The sequence below is a fragment of the Dreissena polymorpha genome, chromosome 12 (genome assembly GCF_020536995.1).
Source record: "Dreissena polymorpha isolate Duluth1 chromosome 12, UMN_Dpol_1.0, whole genome shotgun sequence".
Taxonomy (NCBI): Eukaryota; Metazoa; Mollusca; class Bivalvia; order Myida; family Dreissenidae; genus Dreissena; species Dreissena polymorpha.
The window spans coordinates 36,121,898-36,137,424 of NC_068366.1; the positions used below are offsets into that span (position 1 = coordinate 36,121,898).

General features: G+C 34.0%; 1 protein-coding gene across 2 annotated transcripts in view; it reads right to left on the minus strand.

Moving 5' to 3' along the window:
• The window catches only part of LOC127853079 (adhesion G protein-coupled receptor L2-like), a 93,999-nt gene extending 78,472 nt beyond the window's left edge, over positions 1-15,527 (minus strand). The window contains exons 1-2 of one of the 2 annotated variants that reach the window (XM_052387272.1): positions 15,382-15,527; positions 672-883 (exon numbers count right to left, since the gene is read on the minus strand). In XM_052387272.1, coding sequence (XP_052243232.1) covers positions 672-739 — 68 coding nt within the window. In that variant the 5' untranslated portion in view covers positions 740-883; positions 15,382-15,527. Of the gene's footprint in view, positions 1-671; positions 884-7,739; positions 7,852-15,381 lie in introns of those variants that run through there. The other variant, XM_052387271.1, reaches the window with a different exon arrangement.

Below are 15,527 nucleotides of genomic sequence, written 5' to 3' on the forward strand. Positions count from 1 at the left end.
TTTATGTCAAAGTGATGGATAAGGCTGTTTACTCCTTAAAACAAGTGGGTCGACGCCAAGGTTACCATTTTTGTATAAAACGGACCGTGTTAGAACCTGTAGTCGAGCCGAGCCACTGTCGATAGAGAATCGCACAATATACTTCCCAATTTCTGGCTTCACGGGAAAGTGCTTGAGACGGACATTTGTTTTTTTCTGGACGGATTATATTTGTGTTGGAGTATCTCGTTTATTTCTTTACTGATTATTTCTTGTCTCAATTTTTTAAAGAAGAATTATATACTAATAAGAATAAGATAAGTTTACAATACAATATATATATACACACATTTAATCAAGAATAAAAGTTGTTATATGCTAGAAAAAGACTTGTTGCCTTATTTTGCAAACTGATGGGTAATTTACGAACCTGGGACATTTAAGTCAAAACAAAAAATTACACAACACGACTTAAAACGAACTTTGAGAATCAATAGATAACATAAGGACAGAAGTGCCACACTTTAATATTAATGTGTTAAATATTGAAGATTATGGCCGAGATTGAAAACCCTTATATTTGTCGCACCCGATCTAGGCAACTGCTATCTAATATGAAGCTTAAAACTCTTACAAGTAACATTAAAGTAAAAATTCATCATAAATAAATATATGACGTGTACAAGGTTTACCTTTCCGAAACTATGCGTATGGAGTCATTGGCGCTACAATTGACGCTCCAGCCCCTTTGCAATGTCATTCATCCCGCAGACGTACAGGTTGGCTCTTCCATAGTTTGCGAACAGCACACGGATAAGACCCTCCTTGCACTGCAGGTTCACGAATCTGTTCTCGCACGCAAACGTTTTGGTTTTCAGCTCATTTGGCGGGTATTTTGCTGGATCTGAAATTTGGGAAAATATGGTTTATGTAATTTATTAAGAATAGAAACATATTAAGAGTTGATACTGATTATATGCACACATAATTCAACTTTATTGCATTCCAAATAGGAAAAATATATAAGGTTAGGTTATAAACTTTTATTTTGAGTATTGTATGATATATGTTCTTGTTAATTAATCATCAACGCTTTATTTATTTGTATTTTCTTCGTACTTTCCTGTACTGGAATTTACACATGGCTGTTTCAGCATATTGATCGATATGATTATAAAACCATGCCTTTATTTCTTATTTAGCATCTTTTTAATCTGAAATATAATGAGTAAGGATACTTTTTGTCTTTGGTGAAAACTGATCAAAATAACATTCCAGATTATAACAAGATTGTCTCCAATATGGCCGCTTATGCCTATGATTGCAGTAAAAATTCCATCGCAATGCATTTGATCTAAATTGTATGCTATACATACAGGATTAATTGTTTGTCTGAATGGCATTTTGTAAAGTACATTAAAGATTATCCACACAAAATCCTTTTACTGTTTTATTGCACCTATTACCTATGCATGAAGATATTAAAGACAACTTAAATAAGAAGCCTTATTTAATATTTAACGTTTCTGCATATAAAATTGTGAACTAGGTGCGAATATCATGTACATATATTCAAATAGCTTAACGTATCTACATGTTAATTTTATTTGCATCGGATAATGTAAATATAGACAATAATAGGTTAGTGTTGATTAAAGATCAGGTTTATTATGCGAGGCTTAGAAAACAAAAAGCACGAGCCTTGGGGAGTGCTTTTTCGTTTTCGTGCCGAGCATGATAAACCTGATCTATATTCAACACTAACCTATTATTCTATTTATCCCACTTTTTATTCAGTAAACCTTCTTATTTAAACAAAATTAGTTTTCATCAGTGTTTGTCGTACTTTGTTGTGTAACCAAGGTCAGTGTATTACTCCGCCCAAAAATAACCGCTGATCAAATAATATTTTTTTTAATCAGAATATCGTTCTGTGAGAATGAGTCGTGCGTTATTAATTACAATGTACTTCATATTGAATTGCAAATCTAAACGTTTTATAACATCAATATAACATTTAGTTGTTATGTACAAGGATCTTCATTTGTTTACAACGTAGTCTAACAACGTAGCACGTGCCGTTGATTATAGCAGAAATTTAATTAACGGGACTTTAATCAACCGAATTCGCTGTAAAAAGTGGGATATAACAGTTTACAAAACAATTGCTTCATTAAGGGGTTTAGGAAATTGTGCATGTTTGTCTGTGTGCGTGCGTCCATGGGCGCTTGCGTGTGTTTGTGTGCGTGCGTGCGTGTGTGTGTGTGTGTGTGTGTGTGTGTGTGTGCGTGCGTGTGTATGTGCGTGCTTGCGTGTGTGTGTACGTGCGTATGTGTGTGTGTGCGCACGCTTGCGTGCGTGCGTGCGCGAGTGTGTTTGCCTCTGTGCGTGTGTGAGATCGTGTACGTATGTGCGTGTTTTATTATTGAATTCTTGTTTAAGTATGTAATCATATCGTGCTCTTAAGTACTAGTGTGTATGCGAATAAGTGGATGTTTTAGGAGTGAAGTTAGATTTGTAAATATATATTACTTAGTGAGGTATTTTATTTTCCTAACAAAGTCATTGAAGTAACGTTTGTTAATATATATTACTTAGTGAGGTTTTTATTTTCAAAACAAAATCATTGCGGTTTCACAGATCAGCCTTCGCTATAAGAGAAGGAACGTTCTTGTACCCCGTGTTTCTCGTGCTGTGGTGGTATTTTCAAAACAAGGTAATTGGGTCATTGCGGTTTCACAGATCAGACTTCGCTGTAAGAGAAGGAACGTTACTGTACCCCGTGTTTCTCGTGCTGTGGTGTCGATTGATAAAACCTTCTAAATGGATGGTGTTATGTTTGTATACTTCACATAATTCAAAAGGTTACTTCTCTTGGTCGAAAATATTTTTACTCGATCGACCATGGCAATTATATCAAGAATGTGTACTGGTGATGTGTCACTTTGTGCACAATTTCATTTACGTCACGGTAATAGATGACGCCGTCGCGAGATCAAGTTGATGTTACTATGTCTCTTTGTTTTTTTTCGTACGCAAGCAAGGACGTAGTTATTCAGTTTGGTGAGGCGGTCGTTAATGAATAAAGTTGTTTTTTGTTTTCGCAGGATTTTCACGCTCTGCATTATTTTGCTTCTTTTTATTCGGGATATCAACTTCAGAACGATGGGTCTTGGTTTTCTACTGTCGAATTTACCTATTATGTGTGTTATGTCAATATCGTGTTCTGACAAGTGAAGGTCTGGAATATTTCGGTTTAGCGCTTCTCATTTTTTTGTTTTGTTTCGTTTACACTTTCTTTCTCGTGATCGGGTATGCCATCTATCTTGATGTTGCTTCGCCGGCTCTCCAACTCATTTATTTTCATTTCACAAGTTGATACCTGCTGTTTTAGTTGTTTGCGTAAACGTTCATTTTCGTCTTTCTGTACATTTAGTTTGCAGTTCATGTCGCTTATTGTTTGTGACAGTCTTTTGTTTTCCATTTATTTGTTAAATAATTCGCTCTCGACCTTTTCAATTCTTAAGATGACTGACCTGAGAATTTCCTCTTTAAGCTGCAATACTATGTTTTAATTAAAGTGCTTTGTTCACTGCTGTTCTTTGTAAGGACATTGTTAATTTTAGAGATTATCTCGTTCAACTCTGCCGCGATATCTATATCGTTTTCCTTTTTTTTTATTGTTTGTATTTCGTGCAGGTTCGTCATTTTCACATTCATTTGCGCTATTTGCATTACTGTCGGATAATGGAGCGAATGTGTTGCCTTTTGATTTTTTCTTCTTGTTTTTTTTGCGGAATCATTTAAACTTTGGTCAGCTTCACTAATTAGATTTACTAAGCGTGTTTTACGATAGTTTTTTTTAAAATTAAGAATGGTTTAAAGTGTTACATTTTTACTTCAAATATCCTTTATTTGCACTTTCAATTGATTATTCCATTGAAAAAAAATCACGTTATATCATCGCCGATAAAACACGTCCGTTCAATCTAGAAGGTCCTATATACTGAATATATTAAATTTAACCGTAATACTACCAAAGGTATTTGTTACAAATATGCAAAACTATGTACCGAATCGCAATCAGGAAACAAATACTTATTTGAATTTTGACATGTTTAATCTTTTTGAAACTTGTTGTAAAGCGTTATAATAGAACAGCGACTGATGAGAACACGTGTATTTTTTAATGTTGAATAAAGTACCTTGTTTTTCGTATATTGTGTATTTCGTATCATTCTAAACACTACATATACCTTGGAGGGACATCATCAAAATGGTTGATTGTAAAATTCCGCTGACAGCCGTTTTGCAAAACCAAAGTAAGCGAAAAAAATGTCGGTCTGTAGGTGGGCTAATGTTTGTACATTTAACTTCTTTCACTGTAATATATACAAGTTATTTACGGCTTCAACAAGGGAATTTTATGACAACAAACCTTCTTTAGAAGAACCTTATTCCCTTTCTGCATATTGGAGTTGTCAAGCTCACATAGTGTACCGAGATAAGCAGACACATAGAGGAATCGACAATAACAGATTTGTATGTTCTGAATGACAAACATGTTCATGCGCAAAAGTTAGTTCGTGGAAACAAACAATCGCTAACGTCCTATAAGTTATACTGTGCTTGCAATGATCACATTATTGTGACATAATAAATATACCACTTCATAATGCAAAATACTAAATTACATCACATGTACATATACTTCGTTAACATCCGTTTTTACCTTGTATATGTAAATAATTGCTGATGTATAACATTATGACGTCAAAAAATACATGTACATGTGATGTCATTAAGCCTGGCACCAATTACGTTTATTCGTTAACCCAATCATTATTAAGGTTTTATACATGGTAAGGTGAAATTTAAACGTTTTCCCAATAATTGCTCCATATCAGTTTTATTGTAAAGTTTAAGAATGTAAAAGTGTTAATGCGCAAAATATGTTCACAAAGTTTAACCAATTATTTTCAGACGGATATGGAAACAACAATCGCTTCTCGGCTTTGTTATGAATTTGGAAGGGCATTTAAGTCCAGAAGCGGCTACAGTCGTCATGTTCGAATGCATCGAGGACAGGCACCATATCGCTGTTGCGGAAAGATGTTTTTGATAAGGACAAGCTAACGATGCACAGGTATAACTATCAATTTGTTGGAACTACGTCATATCCTTTGATATGCACACTTTGAGTGATTCATTGATTTAATTCTGTAACCACACCGTCTAATGATGCTACTGAATATTATGTTTACGACGATTGTTCTCATTTATTCGTACAGTACGGATATAACTACAAAAAAATGTGTTTAAAATAGTCCGTGTTCCATAAATCAACAAAATTATATAAATCGCATGGATGTAGAAGCAAAATCATTATTAATGTCAGCTCAATTGCATGACAACCTTATGCTAGTAGAAACACTCGCAAAACATTTCCTGTGAATAACCAGTACATTGTTTCCTTTAAAAAGTTGAGTGATAGTTTCTTAATGAGAATAACATGCGGAACTTCCTGTTGGCACCACATCGACGACACCACTCCGATCGTTTGCTGTATTTAACTGACCGACAGTGTATGATACACCTTAATACTTGTATGGAATAATTATTGTAACAGAAATCATTCACATGGAGTGGATTCTATTGAAGCATGTGACGAGTGCGGAAAGCGATTTGCCACACGTCAACAGGTCGCAAAACACGCATCAGTTGTGCACTGTGAAGCAAGACCAAGTTTCAAATGCGATACGTTTTATTTACACTACACATCCAAACAGGGTCTCCAAGACCACATCGCGTCCCAACACGAGGGACGAGCCGTACGCGCCTGTCACTGTGGCAAGACTTACAGGCACGCTTCAAATCTTTACAGATATAAAAAAAAATCAGCCAAACATTTACTGTGGACGTGCGAATGACTTTTAATCCTCGTATTCTGAAAATTGTATTAACCCCTATTTTAACCATTGTTTTGACTTTCATTTTTAGTATCAATTTGTTGCTATTTTGGAAAGCATACCTGTGACTAGTTTTTCCTTTAGCGAATATTTTAATTATTTTGAAAATTCATGTTACATAACTACGGTTTTGTCGCTCAGTTTTTGTTTTATTTTCGTTTTCCAATCGTTGTGTGAATATTTGCTTCTAGTCGGATCTCGAGATTTTTAAAGTTATATGTTTCAGTTTGTTTGTTTTTATCTTTATTATTTGCTTATTCGATTGATTTATGTGATTTAAACTGTGATTTAACTGTGATCTCATATATATATATATATATATATATATATATATATATATATATATTTTTTTTTTTTTTTCAGATTTGAAACTGTGATTTAACGTTTAATTATGCAATTGTTCAATGATAAAATGCAATTATAGTTTCGGGTTCGTAATAAAGTATTACGTTCTGTGATACTTAAAGCATTCAAAAGAGATTATATTTTGTGTGAAAGGTACTCATGTGTGACCTTATCTCATGTCGGCTTTTTCGCTTGCAGTTGATTGCTGCTATTCAAAAAGACTCGCAAACTGGATATAAAACAATTAAACATTTGCTCCTATTTTAATTTCAGTATTATGCTCAGATAATGTAAAAATATTTTTGGAATACTTCACCTGCGCTATATTGTTTTACATGTTTTAAGATAAAATATATAACTTACACAAAGTCTTTGTTTATTTTAACTTACAAGTATTTTACATTATGAAGTGATGTATTTATTAAAGAGTATGTCATAATAATGTGATCATTGTAAACAGAGTATAACTTATAAGACGTAAAACGCTTGTTTGTTTCCACGAACTAAATTTTGCGCATGAACTTGTTTGTCATTCGGAACATACAAATCTGTTATTGTCGATTCCTCTATGTGTCTGCTTATCTCGGTACACTAAGTGAGCTTGACAACTTTAATATGCAGAAAGGGAATTAGGTTCTTCTTAGGAAGGTTTTTTGTCATGGAATTCCCTTGTTGAAGCCGTAAATAACTTGTATATATTACAGTGAAAGAAGTTAAATGAACAAACATTAGCCCACCTACCTACCGACATTTTTGACGCTTAATTTGGTTTAGTAAAAATTAGTCAGCGGAATTGTACAATCAACCATTTTGATGTTAACGAAATTATTGTTAGCATGTTTGAAGTCCTTCCACGGTATCTGTAGTGCATGAAAAAGTAACTCTTCAATAATTACAAATTCTATAAAATTGTAAGACAAATGTAAACAATTATGCAACTTTTTATTTTAATGCTTACAACATATCATTGATTCTAAGTCACATCACGAATTCAGCTCTTTTCCGGATACTTGTACATCATAATAAATTGTTTCGCTATAGTGTAAATTATAAAATCGTCTTGATAATGTTACAATTTGTCTTTTGTATTGTTGTTCCCATAGCATATTACATTCCTCCGATTGTGTTATCGACAGTCAATAACAAATTGGCAACATACGCGTATTCTTTCAGGGGAGTGAAGAAATAAAATATTTGCATAAATATTGTCGCGGTTTTGTATTTAATTGTGAATAACATAGCAAAAAGGCAATTCTTTGTGGATAGACATTCTTTGATCGAATGACAAAAAACTACTTATTCATCAAAGAAAATACCCTTTTAAATCATTATCGATTTCCTTCAAAAAGGTAAAGACACTTTTGTTAATCCGTCAAATGTTCAACAAAACATCGCGTTATTCGAGTACATTCGATATTTTTGAAGAAATCGAAAATGCTTTCTCACCGGTTTCATTCGGGTACTATATTCCTACACTGTTTTTCACATTGTATTTAAATAATCCATCGAACACACACACAATCGTTAAAATTAAAACGACTGCAGACATAAGCGTCGTTGACCTGAATGACGTAATCAAGTAATTTCGTCAGCTGTGTAGTAAAATTAGGTCTAGATGTGTAGTAAAATAAGCTCTTTTCGATTATATAAGCAATTGTGTCAGCTTCTTAGCGTAGCGGTGAGAGTGTCTGTTTACCACGCGGGCGACCCAAGTTCAAACCCTGGGATAAACCTTATCTTTATACAACGGTCGTAATTTGTTATATAAAAGCATTTAGCTGTAGGATAAAATAAAAGTTGTTTATATACTAAAATTAACAAGAGCTTTGTCACGGACGTGACGTATAACCCCGACACAGACTATTTTGCATGCTGTCTACACAAAACAAGAGAATCTAAATTGTTATTTTTAAGAATTATTTTGCCATTATTATTTATGCCCATTTCGACCTTTGAACTCTTGAATTCTTTCACATGACACGCCGTCCAATGACTGTGAACAAAATTAATATACAGAGTCATTTTAAAATCTCACAATTAATGACATAGTTATGGCCCGGACAAGTTCATTTATGGCCATTTTTCACTTTTGAACTCCAAGTGTGACCTTGAGCTTGAAGATATCGACGTAATTCTTTCGCATGACACATTGTCCAATGATTGTGAACAAATGTACCAAGTAATTTTAAAATCTCAAAATGAATGACATAGTTATGGCCCGGACAAGATCATTTACGGCCATTTTTGACCTTTGAACTCACAGTGTGACCTTGACCTTGGAGATATCGAAGTAATTCTTTCGCGCGACACACCGTCCAATAATGGTGAACAAACGTGCCAATTGATTTTAAAATCTCACAATGAATGACATAGTTATGGCCCGGACAAGCTCATTTACGGCCATTATTGACCTTTGAACTCAAATTGTGACCTTGACCTTCGAGATATCAACGTAATTCTTTCGCGCTACACACCTTCCAATGATGGTGAACAAATGTGCCAAATTATTTTAAAATCTCACAATGAACAACATAGTTATGGCCCGGACAAGCTCATTTATGGCCATTTTTGATCTTTAAACTCAAAGTGTGACTTTGACCTTGGAGATATCGACGTAATTCTTTCGCGCGACACACCGTCCAATGATGGTGAACAGATTTACCTAATGATTTTAAAATCTCACGATAAATGATAAAGTTATGGCCCGGACATGCATGTGACATTTGAACTCCAAGTGTGACATAAACCTTGGAAATATTGACGTACTTTTTTCACACGACATACCGTCCCATGATGGTGAACAAATGTACCAAGTTATTCTAAAATCTAACGATAAATGGCATAGTTATGGTCCGGACAAACTTTCGGTTTAAAAGACACTAAGTGACCCCGTCACCTAGTTTTTGACCCGGCATGACCCATATTCAAACTTGACCTATACATCATCAAGATACAACTTGTGACCAAGTTTGGTGAAGATCGGATGAAATTTCGGGACAGACCGACAGATCGACAGACCGACTGACCGACCGACAAAGTGACTCCTATATAGCCCACATTACCAATGGTAATGGGGGTATAACAATATTTGCGGGGATAAATGCTCAATCATGCGTTACGAGTGAATTAAAAAGGGCAGCATTTGTTCGTATTTTGCAGTGGTGAAACTAGAATTTTAGTTTGAACAAAAATCGTATGTGCTTGAGTGTGTAACATTTGGTATACTGCTTAAATTTGAATCGAAGCATATAGCAATATTTTGTCTTGTTACTCTGCTATTGCGTGGAATTTGTTGGGACTATTTCGATTGGCATGAACGGGAACGATCACTTTTTTTTAAATAATACTACGCAAGGTTAGATTCAGTTAATTTGTACTGTTTTTGCTATTGTTTTTAGCAATTAAAGACTGTTAAATTGTATCGGGAACAAATTAATTAAATATTGTAATATAAATAGAATACTATGTAAGTGTGATTGTGAACTTGAATTTATCTGACTCGTCTCAGACAGGCTTACACGGCTCGGCAAGAAAAGCCATGTAAAACTTTTTTCAACTCGTCCTACAAATTCAAGTACACACTAACATAGTATTCTCTATTAATCTAGTTTGTCCATTCAGTATACCTATTTTTGTTAAGAAGATGTTCTTCTCGTTCACTTCAATCCATGATGACGATAGTAATTATCTGAATATGTTACGTTTTCAGTATCTTTAAATTAAATTAATGCCAAACACTAAAAGAAAAGAATTACATTCCCACCATAATGTTTAGTAATTAAAAGTAAACCAAAAAACACATAATAAACGCTATTTACGGGTATTAAAACGATGTGTTTGTTCATGTGACTTCAATTTATTGCCGGTTTTTGGCCAGCAAACAATGATTTTGAAGGCATATATTTAATCACGAGGGTATAAGACCAAGTGGAAATGCACCAGTTTGTTAAAATAACCTGCCGAGTATGGATGCCTAGCTCATTAATCGATATACTAGTATGTTGAATCAAGTATCGAGCTGGTACGTAGACACGTTGTTTCGAAATGTGCCCCAGCACTCCAACATAATTAACTATTCGACCAATAAAAGTTGGAAGGAATTTCATCATTATAGGTGCAATTTCCAGCTAATTGTTTTTGTTGCTGAAATATATTTTAATTTCGATGTGATATTGTTCGTTGTGGGTGGGGGGGGGGGGGCGGAGAAAACCCCACCTGTCCGGTATGGTGATTACCAACCGAACTCACATGCTTCCGGGCTTCCGGGAACAAGAATTTAACCCGTTTTGCCAAGATGAGAGGCGCATGTAAGAACCACTGCACTAACCGGACAGCCTGTTCGATCGGTATGCGTGTGTCGATATTTGAGCCTAAGTCATTAAATGAGTCGCGTTCTGAGAAAACTGGGCATAATGCATGTGCGTAAAGTGTCTTCCCAGATTGCACAGGCTAATCTGGGACGACACTTTACGCACATGCATTAAACCTAGTTTTCTCAGAACGCGACTCAAATAATCAAGCAATCTTTATAAATTCTAAAAGCGTCACGGAGTTTGCAGTTCGGGAAAAAAGGAAAGAAAATAAATTAGAAAGAGTGAACATGCCTAAACAGCCGGAGGTAATTTTTAACGAATTTATAGCAATCAATACTAATGATATCAGTAAATGCTGTTTCTCGTGAAATCGCAGCGCCGTAATGTACTACAGGCTAGATGTAAAATGGACTAGATTGAAAAAAGAAATCTCCATGCACTTCTAACGTGTCAAAATGAACATATCACTCCACTTTTCATGACTGAACAAGAAATCTTACTGTTACATCTACATCGCCAATAACCCCTCACACAATATAATTTAATTTCAAACTCTGGCTCACTTGCTTAATTTCTTTTTAATAGACTAAGTGTCGATTCGGATTATAAATCCCTTTTTATTGAATCGCACAGACCGGGGAGATATAAGAATCTTCATGAACTTTACACTCGCGAAGAATTTTAGTGAAACTATAAGATCATTAATAATCAATAAAACCATGCAGCTTGGAAAATGTTAGTGCCATTTTACTTTTACGTTATATTCAAATTGATTAATTAAATAAATTGGCAAACCATATATAAAGAACATTCTAACTCCCCAAAACAAGTTCTCATTATTTAAATTATGATTTGCTTTATAATAACTGAGTAAGAAACCATTATTTCTACGTTTCTGGCATTTAATTAGGTAAAGTCGACCAAACTATACGGAATTATACAGGCCTATAATTATACTATATTTTCATTTAAGATTTAAGTTGTAATTATAAATCGCATGCTGTTGAAATGAATAAATACCAACTTTAAAAATTACTTTTTACCAAATCTAAACGGAAACAAGTGTTTTCTTTCAACAAAATAGCTCAAGTCTCTAATGCTCTCCTTCGCGGACATGTACCTGGCGTGATCGGTTACTTGTGAGTTGTTGTGTTATTGCTTTGGTAAACGCGCCGGGAACCACTATATGGTAGATTTGTAAACATAACGTGTGTAACCATTTGTCAATCTATATCTTACAAAAGTATTTTACCGCCTCCAAATCCGATAAAAAAGATCACGGCAAATTCAGTAGGTCGGTTGAGAAGAAAAACCAAACATATTTTTATTTATGGTGTATGTTCAATGAGTAGTCATTCATACAGTTAATAAAATCTGTATGTTCACCAAGTTTATCAATCTTATATTGTTTGGGTAATAAAGGCTTTAATCATTACTCAATACCTAAAGTATACATAAAACTTATGTCAATGACAAATAGCATGAAGGCTTAAAGCAAACTTGAAGGATTACGAAATTTTATATATAATTTAATCATGTACCGTAATAAAATATCTTTGTTGCAGGGATATGTAAAAATTTAGAATAAAGATTTGATAATTCAGACTATTGAACGTTTTATATCACAATGCAACGTTTACGAACTTTTTATATACACCGCAGTTATGTAAACAGGAAATGTAATAAAAGCTCAATCGGTATAATAAGAACTGCCGATCTTCGCATAGGCGATGCTTTAGATATACCTGTGTTTCCCATTGTTCCATAGTAGGTCGCGGCGGCATGTTTAACCCTTTGTTTAAATTCCTGACGCTCGACGCGATCTGCAAATCCAGTGTTCCGAAAGTTTCCCTCAAAAAACAACGCCTTCTCAAAAGCTCGGCATTCAGCTTGCTCAGATCCTCGTTTTCAAATTTGTTGGAAACGTTGAATTTGTTTTCCTAATAAATGGATTCGACTTTCGTTTGACGACGCACAAATTTAACGATGCTTTTTCTGTTTTTATTATTTTTAAAATTCCCAAACAATGAGCGTAGTCCATATCAGAAGGTTTGAGACTCATGTGCAGGTTAATCGATTTTGTTAGTAAGAAACATTAATGTCAATTAGTTCGTAATGGATATATTTATTTGTTCTACGCTCAACGCATGATGTGTAATAGCATAATATATCATACCATCAAGTCCAAGTGTGCACTTCGGGCATGACATATTTCAAATTATACATCGTAAACAATAAAAAATGTTTTCAAGACAGGAAATATTTATTAATTTGATGACTGTTACCATATGTTTGTATCTGTTTAATCCTTTAAACACCTAAATTTTGTATAGAATACTATACATGTACGGTTCACGTGAAAGCTAGCCTGCTTACAAAATGACTACAAATCCAACAAATTCAGATGTTTCACGCTATAACGAGTGAACTTTCGGATCCGTTTATTTTCAATATTTTCCAGCAATATTCCAAATGAGCACCTTTTACTTTTGTCCAATATTTCTCATGTATAATTAAAATATAATACGTTTATATCGGAATAAGATTCGATAGGTCGGTATTTAATCAACGGTTACATCTTCATAGAAGTTACGTTGTTGTGGTTGTGGAATACTTGATATGTTTAAGTAAAGTAAACTTATGTACATTGGCGTATTAATCACATGTTTGTCCTTTTTTTAAATTGTTGTTTATTGACACACGTGTAATAATAGTTTGGAAAGTCTTTAAATAATAAAAAAGAGCAAGAAGCAAAGTTTAATAAATTAAATACTCAGAACATATGAGAATCATGTAATACATGAAACAAGTAAATGAAAAGAAAAAGTTAGAAATAATAAAGACATATAGAAAGATGGGAAAAATGTACGAATTAAGGAAACATTTTGTTCAATTTACTAATTGAAATTAAACAATAAAACCACAGCCTTCCTGGATCTGTGCTGTCAGCACGTGTAACACATAATTGTAAAAGGCAATTACGCTTGAAATTGAAAGCAATAAACTATGTTTCATTTGATGTTACAAACCTGTTATTTGAAAAAACAAATAGAAGTGTCGTTTTTTTTAAATAGGTACTAGATCTATCTTGAAAAAAACTATTACAAGTAAGTATGTATTGAATGATACTATTAACGTCTTTATAATAATTTTGAAATCTTTCTCGTGGCACTTTTCGCGGAGCTAAAAATACATCGCTTTATATAGAAAACCCGCAACCCCCCCGGGGTCACATATCCTTAGATTTTATCATAGACAATTATTTAATAGTTTAATCCAGATATGGCAGGATTTCAATTTTTTATCTTTTATACTTTTATCAAAATCCTTGTTATGTTCTACATATTAGTATTTCTCTACCGATGATATTCGAGGGAAATCAGGCTTTTCTCCGGTCTGCCCGTGTTTACGTCTGTATCTGTATCTTGCGATAACTTTACATGTACCAAAATAAAACATCCTTAACTAGCAAATCTGCATTTCACATAAACATGTTTCGGAATGTAGAGGAATATTTTATAAGCATCTGTACTGTGCAATATTTGTTTTAAGCACTAAATCGGAGGACTTGGCACTCGACATCTATCAGAGTATAAATGTCAGTGAATTAATTCGTGGCAGTTGACATTCTGATGATATTTAGACACGCTCTGTTATATGCATTCCCATAAGTATCCAGGACAATAATACAAATGCGGATAGAAAGTTGCATTGTCCCCAAATGTAAGTGGACTTTCTGTTTAATGTTTCCAAATAACAGAACAAGATAACAGTCATAGCGCTTCAAGCACTGACTTAACTCGATATTATGTAACAAGGGCAGAATGCCATCACTTATTAGTTATAGGTAAGGAAAGACAATTGGTTCCTTATATGTTTACCAGGAATATGAAATGAAACTGCTTGAACACAATACACTCACAGTCCTTCAGATAGTGTCTCTTAATGTAAGCATTTTTAAACTCAGATATTTATTTTATTAATTATGCCACGACGTGTTCAAAGTGTCTCCATATATAAAACAAAGTTGCAACCTGTGTATATCCTTATCACCGTGGCGTATAAAACATGATATTCACAATCTTCATCATCCTTGCCTCTATCTAAAACTATAAAACGTTGCTTATAATAAACCGTGTATTCACGTGTACAGCTCGATAAATTTTCTCCTCTTAGAATTGTTGTCCCTCTTGTTTTCTAAACAATATCCAGTAACATGCGTTATTGCCATTTTAATAATATCATTAAGAAAATATATTTGGACATTGACACAACTGATATGCCACATGGTACTGGTATAGTCCAATTTGTGAGCATACAACGAAAATAGGAATGAGATAACTTTCATAATGCAACAATGTCTCATTTCCATCACTCATTTTTCCGAAACTACTTGTTAAAATGATTTCTTAGTCTTTCCGATAACTTTTTTTTCCACAAAATAGTTGCGCCCTTGCCAACAGGTATTTATTAGTCCTCACGACTTACTGAGTATTTCCCACATGAAAGTAAACTCGTGGGAACTATAAACTCAACAAGGTAACGGCATAAATATAAACAATCCATATGTTATCTCTGCTCCACTGCAGTATTGAAAATTATATTCTGACGTTTCTGCATTAACATGTATATTTATATGATTTTGTTTTATACCTAGACAGTTTCCAAAATTCAACTATCTGAAAAAATATATGTTTGAAAACAATTCATACAAAACACCAAAACGTACCTTGTAAGATACGATACATGCCCAAATTGTTTTAATAAATACTCACATAACAGGAACAGGTGCACATTTCCCATTCCAACACATAATTATTTGCAAACAGAAGTGCTATAAAATGATTGCCGTAAACTAAAATGTGTAAAGAACTCAAAACGCCTTCGCCAAAATGTTATTAATGTGCTTCCTCGTTTAGCA